We start from the raw sequence: 15373 nt of genomic DNA on the forward strand, positions 1-15373 counted from the left end.
AACGCCAGCTGAAGAGAAATGCCAACAAAGAATTAAGATCGTGCCCACTCCGATGGTGGTCAAGTCAGGCCGTCTAGAGTTTCCTGTCCCGCTCTCCCTCTTCCTCCTCTTCCGCCCGCCTGCTCTCAGCGAAGGGCAGAGGAACCGCCAACTCCCTGCCCCCTCTCCTGGCTCCCGCGCAATCCCCGCGTCTGCGCTGAAACCCGACTCTGAAACGAAGCGGGCGCGGCGAGAAGAGGCGGGACCAGGCAGAAGTGGGCGGGACCGGGGAGGCCGGAGGGAGGCGTGGTCGGACCTCGATGGGCGGGACAGGATGGGCGGAGTCTAGGCCTAATCCGAGCGGCCCAGGCGCGGTGGAATTTAGAAAGGAAGCGGGTGCCGCGGGGCGAGGCGGGGCCAGGCTGCGATGGGCGGGGACGAGGGCGGGGCCACGCGTGGAGTTCGGCCGAGGACAGGCGGAGCCCTGGGTTTGGCGGGGAGAGGCGGGGCCAGCCAGGTGGGTGGGGCCGGAGAGGAGAGTCCTTTACGGGGCGGGGTTCACCGCGCGCGGGGGCCGAGCCCTGCTACTCGGTCGGTCGCCGGCTCTGCAGCTGCACTGCCTGCAGGATCCCGGGACGCGGCGCCCCGGGGGTGGAGGGCGAAGGAACGCGGCGATGGCCCCAGGAGAACTCTCGGGGTCCGCGGTCCTGGCCACCGCTGTCTTCGTGGGATGCACTGTGAGTTCGCCGCTAGTGGCCCCGGGTGAGTGTCCCATCGGGGCCTGGGCGCTGGGGAGGAAACGGGGGTCCGGACGGCAGCCCCGCTGGGCCCTGAGCTGCCCTCGCCCTGGCACAGCCGCGGGATCCCAACGCTGAACATCTGGCTGTTGGAGAGTGGCCCGGGCCGGGTGCGGCGCGGGGCGACCGCTCCCGTCCCTCTCTTCCCGCTTGCCCGGGACTCGCCTTCCCTTCTCTCCCGCTCCTCTGAGGACCTGTTACCCCTAGCCCGCCCCTCCGAGCTGTCCGGGGTGTAGGGACCGGGCCTGGCTTGGCTTCCTCCGGTTGCGCTTCCTGCCCGGCTGAGCACTTTGGAGCCCCGCGGACCCCTTGCCGCGCTTGTCCTCAAAGGCCCCGCGAGCGGAAGATCGACACCAGCGACCGGGTGCTCTGTCGTAGCTCCCCCCTCCTTTGTTTTATATTTTAAGACCTTGGGGAGTTCCGTTTCTTTCCTTTCCAAGTTTTCATTAATTTCAGTGGTTGATGAATTCTTGTAACAGGTTGGGGGCTTTCCGATGTCTTCTCCACATATCCTGGATAATCAGGCTTGGAAAAAGGGAAGGCGCGTTTGTAAACGTACATTTTTTTTCTTCTTTGAGTCAATTCCTGTCACCACAAAGGAACCTTCTGTGGTCAGAGCAGGAAGCCACCAGCAGAGACCATAAAGTGTTGTCTTCAATGACGACTTCGGAGCAGGAGTTTTAATTGAAATCTGAGAGGAGGTGTAACTTTTATAGAAGTCCAGCCTTACACTCTTGTTTTTGTGGCTGTAGACCCCAGGGATTCCTTGCCACCGGTTTCCCTCTTAATTGCCACTTGACAGCACTAGTTAAAAAATAATAATAAACGCATACCTTCTTGGCCAATTGGGGTTACCACAGCTTGGAATGTTACGTCAGCAAGCTCTTCCAAGTCTTCACGTCCAAATAATAAGCATCTGGAAGCGTTCCAACCGTGACTATCTCCTCCATAAAAACACATACACTGCTCTTTACTCCCGAGAAGATTCCAATCGCTTATAGTTTTAAAACTGGCTTATCACTTTGGTCTTCACTTTTTCATAGAAAACAGGACATGTTAGGAAGGCAACAGGATGGAGACTATGTCTCTTGAGCCTTTATTAGCAGACCCGTATTTCCTTCAGTCATCCCTCCTGGGGAAATGGAGGCTAGTGACATGTATTACTGGTTGGGAGATTTTGGTCCCCCCCCCCCCCCCCGTGTGTCATTGCTGAGACAAGTAGGTGCGTCTTCAGGTTCAAATTGGACTCGGGGTTGTAGACAGTACTGAGTTGCCCCAGAGTTTGAATAGCTTAACCTGGGAGTAAAATTGTTAGGAAAAAATAAAATCAGCATTGGATGCAGGTAATCAGCTATCAGCGAGGGATGGCCATTCCTGGGGTAGGTTTGTGTTTCGGTGGATCTCTGAGCGATGTTCTGCCCTCAAGTCTGGAGTGTGACGAAAAAAGTTCCCACTGAATTGCAGAGCAGTGTTTTTTGATGAAAGTTTACCACTGAAGAAGAACTAAGTATCTAAAAAGAGTACTGAGTACAAAGGTGCCCGTGGGACTTGAGGCTTGTATGAAGAAAAGATGTCCCGACCAGCTAACATCTGGTCCTCTTGGAATCTCTGACGGTATTAATGTTTATAGGGAATGTTTTAGGAAAGCAGGGAGAAGGAGATAGGCAGCAGTGTTGAGTACTCGGCTGAGTCGGGCGATTCATATGCTTTCCGTACACTTACTTCTCAGAGCCCTGTGATGTTCGTACTTATCGGGAGGCAACTGAGGCCCACAGCAGTCAAATAATTGGCCCAGTCACACAGCCCATGTATCAGTCCTTCAGTCAGAGAAGCAGAACCAGTAGGAGGTGTGTGTGTGTATCTTTATACGTATCTTCGATAGCTTAGCCTGCCTAATTCCAAAGTTCATTCTCTACCGTACCCCACATCTCCCCAGAGAGAAAATAGAACGGAAATCAACCTCAGTAGTCTTGTTGAGATTCTAAGATAGGGACCGTCGGACATCCTAAAATTGTAAGCGTGTGGTTAGCAGAAGCTGGGCAGCAGAGAAAAGGACAGATAACTTCACAGTGGGTAGTGACAATGTCTCTTTCTCTTCCTGCTTACGAGAAGAATCTCATTAAATTTCTGTCTCTCAGAAGCAGTATTCGAAACTGTATGCCACAGGCACCAGAAGGGATGGTTTTCCACATCTTGGCTTATTTATGCCCTTAAGGTCTCTGGTTACTCAATCCTTGGGCTTATTAGTTTCTCTTACTAGGCAATGGGCATGGCCTTCTGGAAAGGAGTGGGTGGAAAACGTTCCGGGGCTGGTGAAGAGAGAAGGGTGCTCTCCTAGAGCATTGTGGGCTTTCATCCAGCCTCCTGACTCCTCGTCTGATGCTAACGATAAGCTTTATTAAATTCTGGGTTCTCCTTTAGCCAGGTAGCACCCAAGCTGTGTGGTCACATAATAAACATAGCCAGTGGTTGGAATGTTTTGAGCTTAGACGTCCATACCCAAATCTAATTTAAAGAGGAAATGAAAACTTTGAGAAGTGCCTGTCATTCTCTGCTCCCACTTTTGCCCTCCTAAAAGAAATTAATCAAACAGATGATTTGGGAGTTTCAGTAGTTGCATTCAAAGGAGATAGGCCAAAGCCTCAGGCAATAGAAACAAAAATTTCATTGTTACTTTTAAAAGAATTTGGCTCTGATGCTGAAGTTTACTTACATGTTAAGATAAAAGAGAAATTATTTAAAACTGACAAAAAATGATTTAAACTGTCAGTGGTTGAAACTACTATGTTGAGTGGTTTCTAATTATTTTAGGGCCCTACAGTAATTGGTAAAGATTTGGTGGGCTCCTGATAGCAGGTAGAATAAGGAGTCTGGTGTGCCAACAAGGACTAAAATTAGAATCTGGAGTTGGTTCATTGTAGACATTTCACTCTTTCTGGAGGAAGGACTACTGTGTTTGTCATACCTATCTTGGGGCAGGCTCTGGTCCAAGTGCTCAGATCATTTAATTCTTCAGCACCCTGTCAGCTGTGTGGTTTTATTCCTGTATTTATAAATGAGAAAATCGGGTATCCGAGAAGTTAACTTGAAAGAGTCACGCAAACATTCAAGTTGGATTTTGACCTTGAGTCAGGTCTGTTCACTTCTGAAGCCTATTTTTATTATTAGTAAGTCATTTTGGTTTTCTTGCTAGTGAGAAATGTCTCTTTCTATGAAGATACTTATAAAGAAGCATCAACAAATAGGCTAATGGCACGATATAGTGGAAAGAGCCTCACGTTCTAAGACAGCCCTGGCCTGGAAGTCAGGGAGAGCCCCTGCCACGTCGGGGAGTGTGACTATCTATGACTCTATTTTCCCGACTGTAAAATGGGTGTGTGCCAGCTCCTGTCGTTGTCCGCCTTACTGACTGCCAGTGAGCATCAAATGAGCTGCTGTCTCTGAAAGGTCTTTGCAAATGGCAAAGTGGCATATCTCTTATCCTTTGTACCGTTTCTTTCTGGATTTCTTCCCCATGGTGTCCAGTAGGCTGGACTTAAAATGTCAGCTGAATTGTCCAATAAATGTAGACCACACGTCTTAAAAGGTTGTCATTCTGGAGGTGGCGGTGGCTTTCCAAAGATGGGTTCATTGTACATTTATAAAAGCCCAGAGTGACACCTCAGATTCATGAATTTGTTGCCATTGACTGGGAGTTATGCAGACAGGACTTCTTTTTCTATTTCCCTTCGGTTAAAATACACTACTCTTGGCCCTTTTGGAAAATTCTCCCCAAGATTTAAATATTTAAAGGGAAGAGACAGTCACCCTTTGATCTTGTGACTCCTTTTAGTTTTTGTCTCTCTCTCTCTCTCTCTCTCTTTTTTTGGCTTGGATAGGATCATAATGCAAATATAATTTTATATCCAGTGTTTTCCTTCCATCCTTCCTTCCTTCTTTCTTTCCTCTCTTTCTTTATTTTTAAGATTGGGGCGCCTGGGTGGCTCAGTGGGTTAAAGCCTCTGCCTTCAGCTCAGGTCATGATCTCAGGGTCCTGGGATCGAGCCCCTCATCGGACTCTCTGCTCAATGGAGAGCCTGCTTCCTCCTCTCTCTCTGCCTGCCTCTCTGCCTACTTGTGATCTCTGTCAAATAAATAAATAAAATTTTAAAAAAACGTTTTTTATTCATTTATTTGAAGAGAGAGCACAAGCAGGAAGAACAGCAGAGGGAGAAAGAGAAGCAGACTCTTGCTGAGCAGGGAGCCCTACAACATTGGGCTCCGTCCCAGGACCTGAGATCATGACCTGAGCTGAAGGCAGATGCTTAACCCCCTGAACCCCCCGGGTGCCCCATCCGGTGTTTCTCATTTAATATTATACATGATGTCTCTCCAATTCCCTGCCTGCTCAAAAAATGGCTGCATAATATTTTATTATATGGATTCCCTGATTTTTGCCTCGTTGTGATTCTGTTTTAGATTTCACTTGTTGCTAATTATTTTTAATTGAATTTGAATTTTCAAATGAATTAGTTTTCTTTTGAAATTAAAAAAAAGTTATTTATTTATTTGAGAGAGAGGGTCAAAGAGCATGAGTGGGGAGGGGCAGAGGCAGAAGCACACTTCCCGTTGAGCAGGGAGTCTGCGTCATGTGGGCCTCCATCCCAGGATCCTGAGATCACCACCTGAGCTAAAGGCAGACACTTAAGTGACTGAGCTACCCAGGTGCCCCTCGAAGGAATTGTTTCAGTGAATGTCTATGTGTAAAGCTTCGTCTAGATATTGATGACGTCCATGGAAAATGACTTCTTGGAAAGGCAATGTTGGGGTCAAAGATGTTTATGTTTTAGAGGCCATTGATGACACCTTTATTGGTGGTCTGAAGGTTGTCCCAGTTTACTTGTCACAGCAGTGGTTGAAGGACTCAGTTTTCACACTGCTGGCATTTTCTCAGAAAAACCCATTTGCTAATTTGTAAGGCCCATCATTGTACCTTGATTGTTTCTGTCTGTCTGTCTTTGATTGCTGGGAGGTTGACTATGTTTTCTAGTATTTGAGCCATGTGCACATGCCTGTAATCCTTTTTGGACGATTTTGAAGTCTGAAAAGCTCTGAAGCCCTGAAGTTTTTTGAGACTTTTTTGCATACCCCATTGGTGATAAAACCTAACCTGAACTGGTATGAGATTCAATAGTATGTATTTATTTCACTTAGTTTGAATATTGCTAAATTTTGCCACAGTAATCTCAGCAAATTTGATTTTGGAGTGTTACATAATGTGTGCTGAATGCATTGCATTACCTTTCTAGAATCACGAAAGTCTGAATTTCGAGGCACATCTGACCTCCAGGCTTCCAGGTAAAGGATTTTGGTCCTGCATTTCCTCTTCTATGACTCATTTGTTCTTGTCTGTGGGCAGCCAAATGTACAACTGCTTAAAATAGTAAAATATCCTATGGAGAAAAGTAACTCCTCAAATGAGTGCTACCTCATGAAAAGAAGCACTATTTTGGTATCCTAGTGTGGAATCTGCTAAAATACAGAAACCTGGGCAAAGCTGAGGTTTTGTGTCTTATCGGTGGCTCTGGGAATAGATGCCCATGATAATGGCAACTTTATGGAGAAGCAGGCTACGTTTCCCTTCTGCTCTCTTCTGCCAGTTACTGACATGGCTGTCTTTGTAAGGGAGGAAAAAACCCAGAATCTGCCCAAGGACTTTTTGGGGAGGGAGGGATGGATAGAGGGTGGCAGATAACCCAGGCAAACTGAGTTTCTGGGCCAGTCCTCTCTCCTTGAGAATCCTTTTGCCAAATTCTTTGGAATTCAGGGCAGCTGGTTTTCTATTCCGGCTTCGCCATCCCCCAAGGCCCCCACCTTCTTGTCTTTGCTCATCCCAGTATTATTATTATTATTATTATTATTTTTTAAGATTGTATTTATTTGAGGGAGACAGAGATAGGGAGAGATAGGAAGGGAGAGCGCAAGCTGGGAAGAGAGGGAGAAGCAGGCTCCCCACTGAGCTGGGAGCCAGACCTCAGATCATGACCCCAGCGGAAAGCAGGTGCTTAACCCACTGAGCCACCGGGTCCTCCTGCTGGTCCCAGTGTTCTAAACAGCTGCAGCTTTACGACTCTCCCCTCCCGTCATTCTGTTTGCATGCTCCTGTGTATATGCATTTTGACCGCTAAATACAATGCCATGTTACCGAGGGAAAAAATTATTTGAGTCACTTTCCTCATCTGTATTAGGGAGAAAATATGGTGGAGTTGCCTCATGGAGTTGTGGTGACAATTACATGAGCGGAAACACGAGAGTTCATGGCACAGTGTTTGGCACACAGTAAGTGCCAAGAAAGTATATTATGTTTCTTTTGTCCTGAGTCAGATAGGAACCCACCACCATGACAGGTGAGACAAAGTTCCTAACCGCTCCAGCATTTTCCTTTCAGGTCCTCTGCGATTGCCCGAGGCATCCCCTATCTTTTCTGGAGCCCGGCTTAAGCTCATTGTGTAACAGCAGGGGTGGGGACTGAGGAAGCCATGTTGGGCAACACCAGAGCAGGGAGGAATTTTAGGGACCCGTGGGCTTGGCAGGGAGGTCACTTGGGATGCGGGGGATATGTGGGGTGAGCCATTAGCTACGAAAATTAGGCAAGGAAGGAGAGAAAGGCAAAAGGAAAAGAAACCATTGCCTTTATCTGGGTAGAATCTGACACTTTGTTCTGGAAGAGTTCTGGAAGGTTCATCAGTTATCTCGAGCCAGTTGATCTGAAAGTATAAGCACGAAATTTTGACTTGCATTTGATGTGATCATCCTCCTGACATACTCTGATTCGGGGTTGGACTCCTCATTGCTCCTCTTCTTATCGCTTACTACTGAATGTCGTCTTGAAGTAGAATCTTGTGATGAATGTGGTTTAATAAGAAATAGATTTTAGTCTTTGCCCTCCGTTCCTGGCACAAAGCTCCTCAAAACCCAAAGCTCCTCAAACCCCGAGAAGTCTCCAAGTGGTAGGGGAGTCTTTTGTCATTCATGAGGAGCCCCCGGGGAGCGAATGTTCTGGACTCAGGGTGGTACCCTAGGTAGCCACAGGATGGGCCTGGTCCTCTGAAAGGCCCTGTGATTAGAGGACTGGAACTTGCAGCCTCCCCCACTCACCTCTGGGAGTGGGAAGAGTTAGCACAGAGAGTGTCTGATTAAGTGCTTTAAAAAAGCTTTTGAACAACAAGGCTTGAGGAGCTTCTGTGTTGGGGAACGCCTGGAGGAGTTGGAGAGTAGTAGCGCGTCTGGAAAGCCTGGGCCTTCCCCATCCTTTCCCCACAGCTTACCATATATGTCTCTCCTAGCTGGCTGTTCCAGAGTTAGATCTTTTCTCATAAACCGGTGATCCAGTAAGGCAAATGTTTCTCTCAGTGTTGTGAGCTGCTGTAAGCAAATTAGTTGCCCCCAAGGAGGGGCTTGTTGTGGGAACCTCTGATTTATAACCTTGTGGGTCAGAGGCACAAGACCACGGCCTGGACATGGACCTGGCATCCGAGGTGGGGGAGGGGCAGTCTTGTAGGACTGAGTCCTTAACCTGTGGCACTGATGATCTCTCCAGGTAAATAGCCTCAGCATAAAATTATTGCTTGGTGGTGCTGGGAAGAACACGTATTGGAATGAGGAGGTAGAATTCTGTACCATTAGGACTAGAAGGGACCTTGACCATCTCCTCATAACTTATTGAGGACCCTGTGGGCCTAGCCAAGACTTAAGGGAGCTCCTTTACTCAGTTTAGGACTCTTCCCATTGCCTTAAAGCTGGCTCCCCACTGAAGTGGCCCCACTTCTGCTGCTTCTGACAAGTCTCCTTGGGCCACATTTGTGCTCTTGGTCCTGCTGCCCATTTCTCAGCTCTCTGGAGCTGGCTGAGTAGGACTTGAGACGCATGACTTTGGCTAACTGACTTACAGAGCAACTGTGGTGTTTTTAGCCATAAAACCCTCGTTAGAGCAGAGGGGATTTTGGTCGTCATCTTGTAATTAACTGCCTCTCTTTGCAGGTGGGGAAACGGAGCCCTGAGGAGTTCAGTGGCCCGTGGGAGTCAGCAACAGCATTAGCCTGTAGATAGAGGAACAGGCCATTAGGTTTGGTGAGGGGAGGGCCTGTGCATGTGTCTTGGGCACTGTCCGCGGCTAAGATCCAAGTCCAGGACCTAGAGCAGAGCAGATGCTTAAATGCTGGAAGGAAGCAAGCCAGAATAGGAATCCAGGTGTCTGTCTCAGCTCTTTGTTTACAATAAAGTGAAGGATTAGGCTTTCCAATATTCACCCACGAATGTTAGCTAGAGTCTCCTCTCTCTGTCCCTTCTTGAATTAATAAGAGGCTGTTTTGTCTGCCAGCTTCTATGGGCCATATTGTTCCCAAAGCCTGAGGTGGAAAAATCTGGTCATTGAGAAAAAAAAAAAAGAATGACAATAGAAGGAAGAAAGTACCGCTTCCTCGGGTCAGTGCGGTAGGACATTGATATGTTTGGAAGTGTCGGTGAAAAATTTCAAAGCAAAAGTTTTCCAAACCCAAATCCATTCATGAAACTCTTTTCAAAGGTGAACTAAATTCAACTGTGTTTCACCAAAGGCGTCTATTAATGCGAGTCTATCATGTTCCATAATACTTTCTGTCTTTCTTTTATACCTTTGTTTCACGGGTGATATATTTATTAATTCAGCAGATGTTAGTAGAGGGCCTTACCGTGCACAAGGCATGGGGGATGAAGCAGTGTGAACAATACAGACTCGGGCCGTGCCTTCGCAGAGCTAGCAGCATCTCCAGAAAACGGTAGAGCAAGCGGTAATGGTCAAGTGTCTTTAGTCTGCATGGCACGTGGATACCCCAGTCCCTAACCTGGAGCTGGGGGTGGGGTGAGAGGCCAGTACAGGTGTGAGCAAGACTTTGGGAAGGAAATGATGTTCCAGCTGATACTGGTAGAAACGTTGGCATTAGCGAGGTAGAGAGAACGAAGGGGGCAGTGGAAGAGAGGAGGTGAGGGGTCTGTCTGCTCATAACACAGATGGGTCCCTGGGCCCCAGAGGGTGAGTCAGTGGAGGTGGGGGGGGGGGACTGGAGGATTTGCTGTCCTCACCTGTCTCCCAGGTGATGCTGCCTGGGTATCGTACCTGAGCGGGGAGGGGGGCGGGGGATGGGGAAGAATTAGGGGCTGTGTTCCTCTTAACCGGGAACCCCTCCCCTCTTGGTGCGCGGTCCACATCCTGTTTTCCCCCATCCTCCAAGCTGAGAGCAAGGGTAGCCCTCCCAAGAAGCCTTCCTGCGCGTTCCCTGGGATTCTAGCTCCTGGGAATGGACACGTGGAGTCCGTGAAGGCCTGTTGCATCCATTCTGTCTTATTAAACATTGCATCCATTCTGTTGCATCCATTCTGTCTTATTAAACATTAAATCCTGGGCAGTTCTCACTGTGTTGGTCTGACCTGTGCTCCTTGAGGCAGCAGAACGTAGAAGACACGCTCGTCACGTGTCACGAAGACACAGTTTCGTCAGATTCTTGCAAAGCTATCTGAGGAGCAGGTGGCTGTTGCCTCTGTCTCACAGAGATGAGGAAACAGATTTACCCAGGAATCACCAAGTTCAAGAGAAGTGAAATGTCTCACTCACGTCACTGAGGAGGGGAAACCGCAGCTAGATGGATGTTCCTTGTTCTCAAATGTTCTCTATTATTATTACCATGTGAAAGTGTATGGACTATGTACGCGGCACCACAGGTAAAAGGAAGAGGTATATTTAATTTTTGTTCTTCCTTTTTTTCTCTTTTTTCCACCATAGGTCCATCGACTTAAAGAGGAAACAGAGGCATCAGAAATTGAGTGTAGATTTTGCTTTTTAGTGGAAAATGGGCCGTTTTCCAAGGAATCCTTTAGGAATCATCCTTTTGCTTTTACAGTAAATCTTTGAATGGAATAATTTGATTTATATATCATTAGGTTTACAAATGAATTTTTAAAAGTTTTGGCATGAGGGGGCTGTTAAGGAAAAATGGACCTCAGTTTCCTAAAAAGACACAAATTAGACAGTTAAACCATTACCTTCTTTTGTTAAACATTTTTTAAAAAAGATATTATTCATTTATTTGACACAGAGATTGAGAGAGAGAGAGCACAAGCAGGCAGACTGCCAGGCAGAGGGAGAGAGAGAAGCAGACTCCCCACTGAACAAGGAGCTCGACTTGGGAGTCAATCCCAGGACCCTGGGATCATGACCTGAGCTGAACGCAGATGCTTAACTGACTGAACCACCCAGGCTTCCCAAGCCGTTACCTTCTTAACAGGCCAGATAAGTCTAGCTGAGTGGTTGAAGATTTATAAAGAACCTATACATAAAATACCATGTGATCTGTAGAGTTAAAAAAACAAACAAACAAAAAATCCTTTTCAATATCAGCAACATGCCTTCCTCCCCCGTGCATATATACAGACATAACGTGGTTCTGTGAGATTCCTGTAAGGGGTGGAAGCTTGAAGAATTCACTGGGCTTTCTGTCTCACGATTAAACTCGGGAACACTCGTTCTCAAATGGTCTAGGGTCGGCTTTAGCTCAAGCGGTTACTTCGCGTGCAGTCTTCTCAAATGGTCTAAAGCTCTTCATAGCTGGAAGTCTCCAACACAATCGTGTGAATTATCTACGTTATAAAAACAGCAGTCCGGAATTTCCTGGCATTGGTGAACTGGCAGATGGCTAATGGGCAGGCATTCCTTCGTTTTTCTTCACATGTTTGTGCTATATGCGTGTACAGCCTTAGTTCATTTGCAGCTTCCTCAGTTCTTTCCAGCCTCCTCCTCCTCAATTAAAGGCAAAACACAAAACAAGCAAGGCTAGAAATAAGATGAATTAAAGTTGCTGGAAGCCAGGTGATACAGCCGAGAAGCTGGGTTCCCAGGGTAAAATCTATTTCATGTGCACGATTGCCAAGTTAGTGTCTTAATTGTCTCCGTAGGTGAAACAGGTAGATATTCCCTACAAGCAGCGTGCAATTCCTTAAAAAACAAAGGACCTTGTTTGAGATATTATTAGGTATTGTGTAGGTATATTTAAAAAAAAATATACCTACACTTAAAAAAAAGTGGGGTGCCTGGGTGGCTCAGTAGGTTAAAGCCTCTGCCTTCAGCTCAGATCATGATCCCAGGGTCCTGGGATCGAGCCCTGCATGGGGTTCTCTGCTCAGCAGGGAGCCTGCTTCCCTCCCTCTCTCTCTGCCTGCCTCTCTGCCTACTTGTGATCTCTGTCTGTCAAATAAATAAATAAAATCTTAAAAAAAAAAAAAAAGAAAGAAAGAAAAAAGAAAAAACAAGCTTGGTTTCTGTGCTCTGCAAACTTGTGATTCAGAAGGGAAAGATAAGCTCTGAATACAAATCATTGTAGAAGAATGGAGAATGAGTTTGGTACAATCCAAGAACTACAGAGCTCTGCGTGGGACCGCAGAAGAGGGACTTGCCTTCTGATAAGAGAGGTGGAAGGGACTTGAGCATGCCGAAAGCCTGGCATTGTAAGTGGACGCTAAAGGGAATGGAGGGGCGGCACGGGCCGCACAAGGAACAGCCTGTGCGAAGGTGCAGAGGCAGGACAGGAGAAGTTAGTGCAGACCTGTATGAACGGACTGTTGCACAGTGAAAAGAGGGGAAACTGAGGTGAGGCTTTGGAGCTCAGAAACTACGCCCTGTATTGTGCAGGCAGTGGGGAACGAAGGCGGGGTGGAGTGGAGGATGGGGCACCCGAAGGGGGGCCCCTGCCTACCCCCGGGATGTGATGGCGGATCCCCAGAGGCTGAGCTCGGTTAAGTCCTGAGTTTGAGACATGGCCCCAGTACCTCAGCAAGTCAGCTGATATTGCTGTTTCTTCTCCTTGTTTCTAAGTTTCCTTTTTGGAGACACTGAGAGACAGAGAGAGACAGAGAGATGGGGGGAGGGGTGGGCAGGGGGCAGAGGGGTGATGGTGAGGAGAACATCTGTTCTTTATGCATCTCAGAATTGTTTGGCATTGAAATGAATAATATGGTCCTTTGTGATAGAAAGTGATAGAAATAGGACACATAGTGTAGAAGTTTAATACAATACTTGTGACATAATTTTTCAAAGCTTAAGGAGTGCTGGGAAACTGGAATCCTGAAGTAAGGGCGGTGTTCAGTCTTGATGATGTGAGGGCCAGGAAATGTTCATTAAGGGTGAAAGCTAGCTAATTGTGTATTTGTTTTTGTTACGTAAATCCTCTGACATTGTGCAAATCAGCTTGACTTCTGAATAGTTATGCATTTATTTTCAGAAGACTGTTGCGCATTTCTGTTTCTTTCCCCATATTGTTGGTCAGGCTCTCATTGTTCTCTCTTCCGAAGCTTCAGGTCAGGAGGACAGTGTTGGCCATCAATGTATAGAGCAGTGTCTTTAAGTAAAACTGCCGATCAGCACTGGGAAGATTTCTAAAGCCCTGCTTGGCTAAGGGGTTCATTTCCTTGTCATTTCTGGCAAGTCTGTTTTCTTCTGTCCCTTGGTTGATTTTTTGTTTTTTTGTTTTATTTTGTTTTGTTTTTGTTTTTTTACAATAACGTGACCAAGTTGATTTGGGGAGAGGAAAATAATCTGCTTGGAAGTACTAGTATACATTATATACTGTATATATAGTATATACTCATATACATCAGGCACCTCCAGATTATGGAAATGGTAGTTTCACGATCAGTGACTGTGACCTGTTCCTACATGGGAGTGGGAAGGGGGAAAACAAAGAGAAAGAGCGTTCTTTCGCTTCAACCCTATGATAAAATAGTTGATCTTTTCCATTTTGTTCAGTGCTGTATCTTGATACATAAATGAGCAAAGACTCTAGACTTTGAGTCCATGTGGAATAATAAAATTTACGTGTATTTGTCCCTGGTTCCCAGGCACAGACCTCCTAAAGCCCTTGGGATCTTTTGAGAGCTAAGGAGTGTTTTTTGTTATTCATAATGAGCTCTTTTTTACACCCTCCCCCTCCCCCCCAACCCGTCCCCCCCACTTTGCCCTGTGTATCTCTTTCATTTGGCCCTTCCTGAGTTACATATCCTTTATAATCAAACTGTAATCCTAGGTGTTAGAATTTTCCTGAGTTCTGTGAGTTATTCTAGCAAATGGCTCAACCTGAGGAAGATCATGAAAATCTCCGAATTTGTCGTTGGTTAGCTTGGGGACACCATTTGCCACTGGTGGCTGAAGTGGGGCCATTTGGTGGGTTGGAGCCCTTAAACCTGTGGGGTTGACACTAGCTCCAGTGATTGGAATCAGAATTCAATTGAATTGTAGGACACCCAGCTGGTGATGGAGAATCGATTGTTGGAAAGTGAAACAGTCAAGTCTTTCCTGTTTGGAAAAACCAACTCATGATATTAAAACATTACTTCTAGAGGACTGTCTTTGAAATTATGGGGGTTTACCATTTAGATAAGGACTCAAAAGGCATTTAAAGAAATATAGGGGGAAAGAAAAGAAATTATCAGACCAGTGCCTTTCTGTTTACGTATTTACCTTGTGTTTTATAGTGTAATAAAGTAGAATTTATACCACTGTGTGGTTTTCTTTGACCCTTCTGTCTTGTGGTGTAACTCCAAGATTTCATAGCATTGTTTCTGCTTCTAGTCAGTGGAAATATCTAGTATGTAAATATTAGGGATTGCACTTACAAGTAATTTCCTTACTAAGAGTTTTCCAGAATTACGGTTTACCTCTATGGCATTAATATTACTCTTAGGTTGAACCATATGAAATCACCAATATTTGACCATTTTTGACCTATAGTGACAATAGTTTCATAGTAAGGAGGGTTTCTTATTGACTTCTATCTGCAGCCTCAAAAAAAAACCACAACAGGGGCGTCTGGGTGGCTCAGTGGGTTAAAGCCTCTGCCTTCGGCTTGGGTCATGATCCCAGGGTCCTGGGATGGAGCCCTGAATCAGGCTCTCTGCTCAGCGGGGAGCCTGCTTCCTCCTCTCTCTCTGCCTGCCTCTCCGCTTACTTGTGATCTCTGCCTGTCGAATAAATAAATAAAATCTTTAAAAAAAAACACACACAACAAACTATAGTGATTGTCATCAAGACATGTTAGAAAATGCAAGAAGAAGAAAAAGAAAAAGGTGCTTCCCGTGTTCCACTACCAAAAGATACAAAACACTAAAAAGAAATTAAGATAACATACTCTTACCACACAGAGATAACTAGTGTAAACATTTTGCTATCTTTTTCTTCAGTAAAACTGGGATCTTCTTAGCTCAAGATCCTGCTATGTGTTTATTTTTTCGCTAATGTTTTTCATTTACAATTGATATAATTTTAGACAAAGGGATATGGCAGATTTGATCTCTTCACAGGGATTGTTTCTATTGTTTTAAAAGTGGAAGGGAAGTTTAGGATTTCCGGGTAATCAACAATCCTAACTGTTAAATGTGTATCAGGATGCCTTTTTGATTTTGCTTTTTAAAAATGACAACAGGAATTTTCTTTCAATTGATACCAAAAAAATAGGTAGGTTGACTTAAAGAAAATAAAAACTTAAATGAATTTTCCCAGTCATTGACTCACTAGGAAAATCCATTCTGTCATTCTA

The 15373-nt window shown here is 45.9% G+C and overlaps 1 protein-coding gene across 1 annotated transcript in view; it reads left to right on the top strand.

Annotated features, from left to right (window-relative positions):
- The first annotated feature begins 284 nt into the window (after positions 1-284).
- Positions 285-15373, top strand: part of RELL1 (RELT like 1) — a 63195-nt gene continuing 48106 nt past the window's right edge. Inside the window, exon 1 of the mRNA XM_059163767.1 lies at positions 285-741. Coding sequence (XP_059019750.1) covers positions 300-741 — 442 coding nt within the window. The 5' untranslated portion in view covers positions 285-299. The remainder of the gene's footprint in view (positions 742-15373) is intronic.

The sequence above is a fragment of the Mustela lutreola genome, chromosome 1 (genome assembly GCF_030435805.1).
Source record: "Mustela lutreola isolate mMusLut2 chromosome 1, mMusLut2.pri, whole genome shotgun sequence".
Classification (NCBI taxonomy): Eukaryota; Metazoa; Chordata; class Mammalia; order Carnivora; family Mustelidae; genus Mustela; species Mustela lutreola.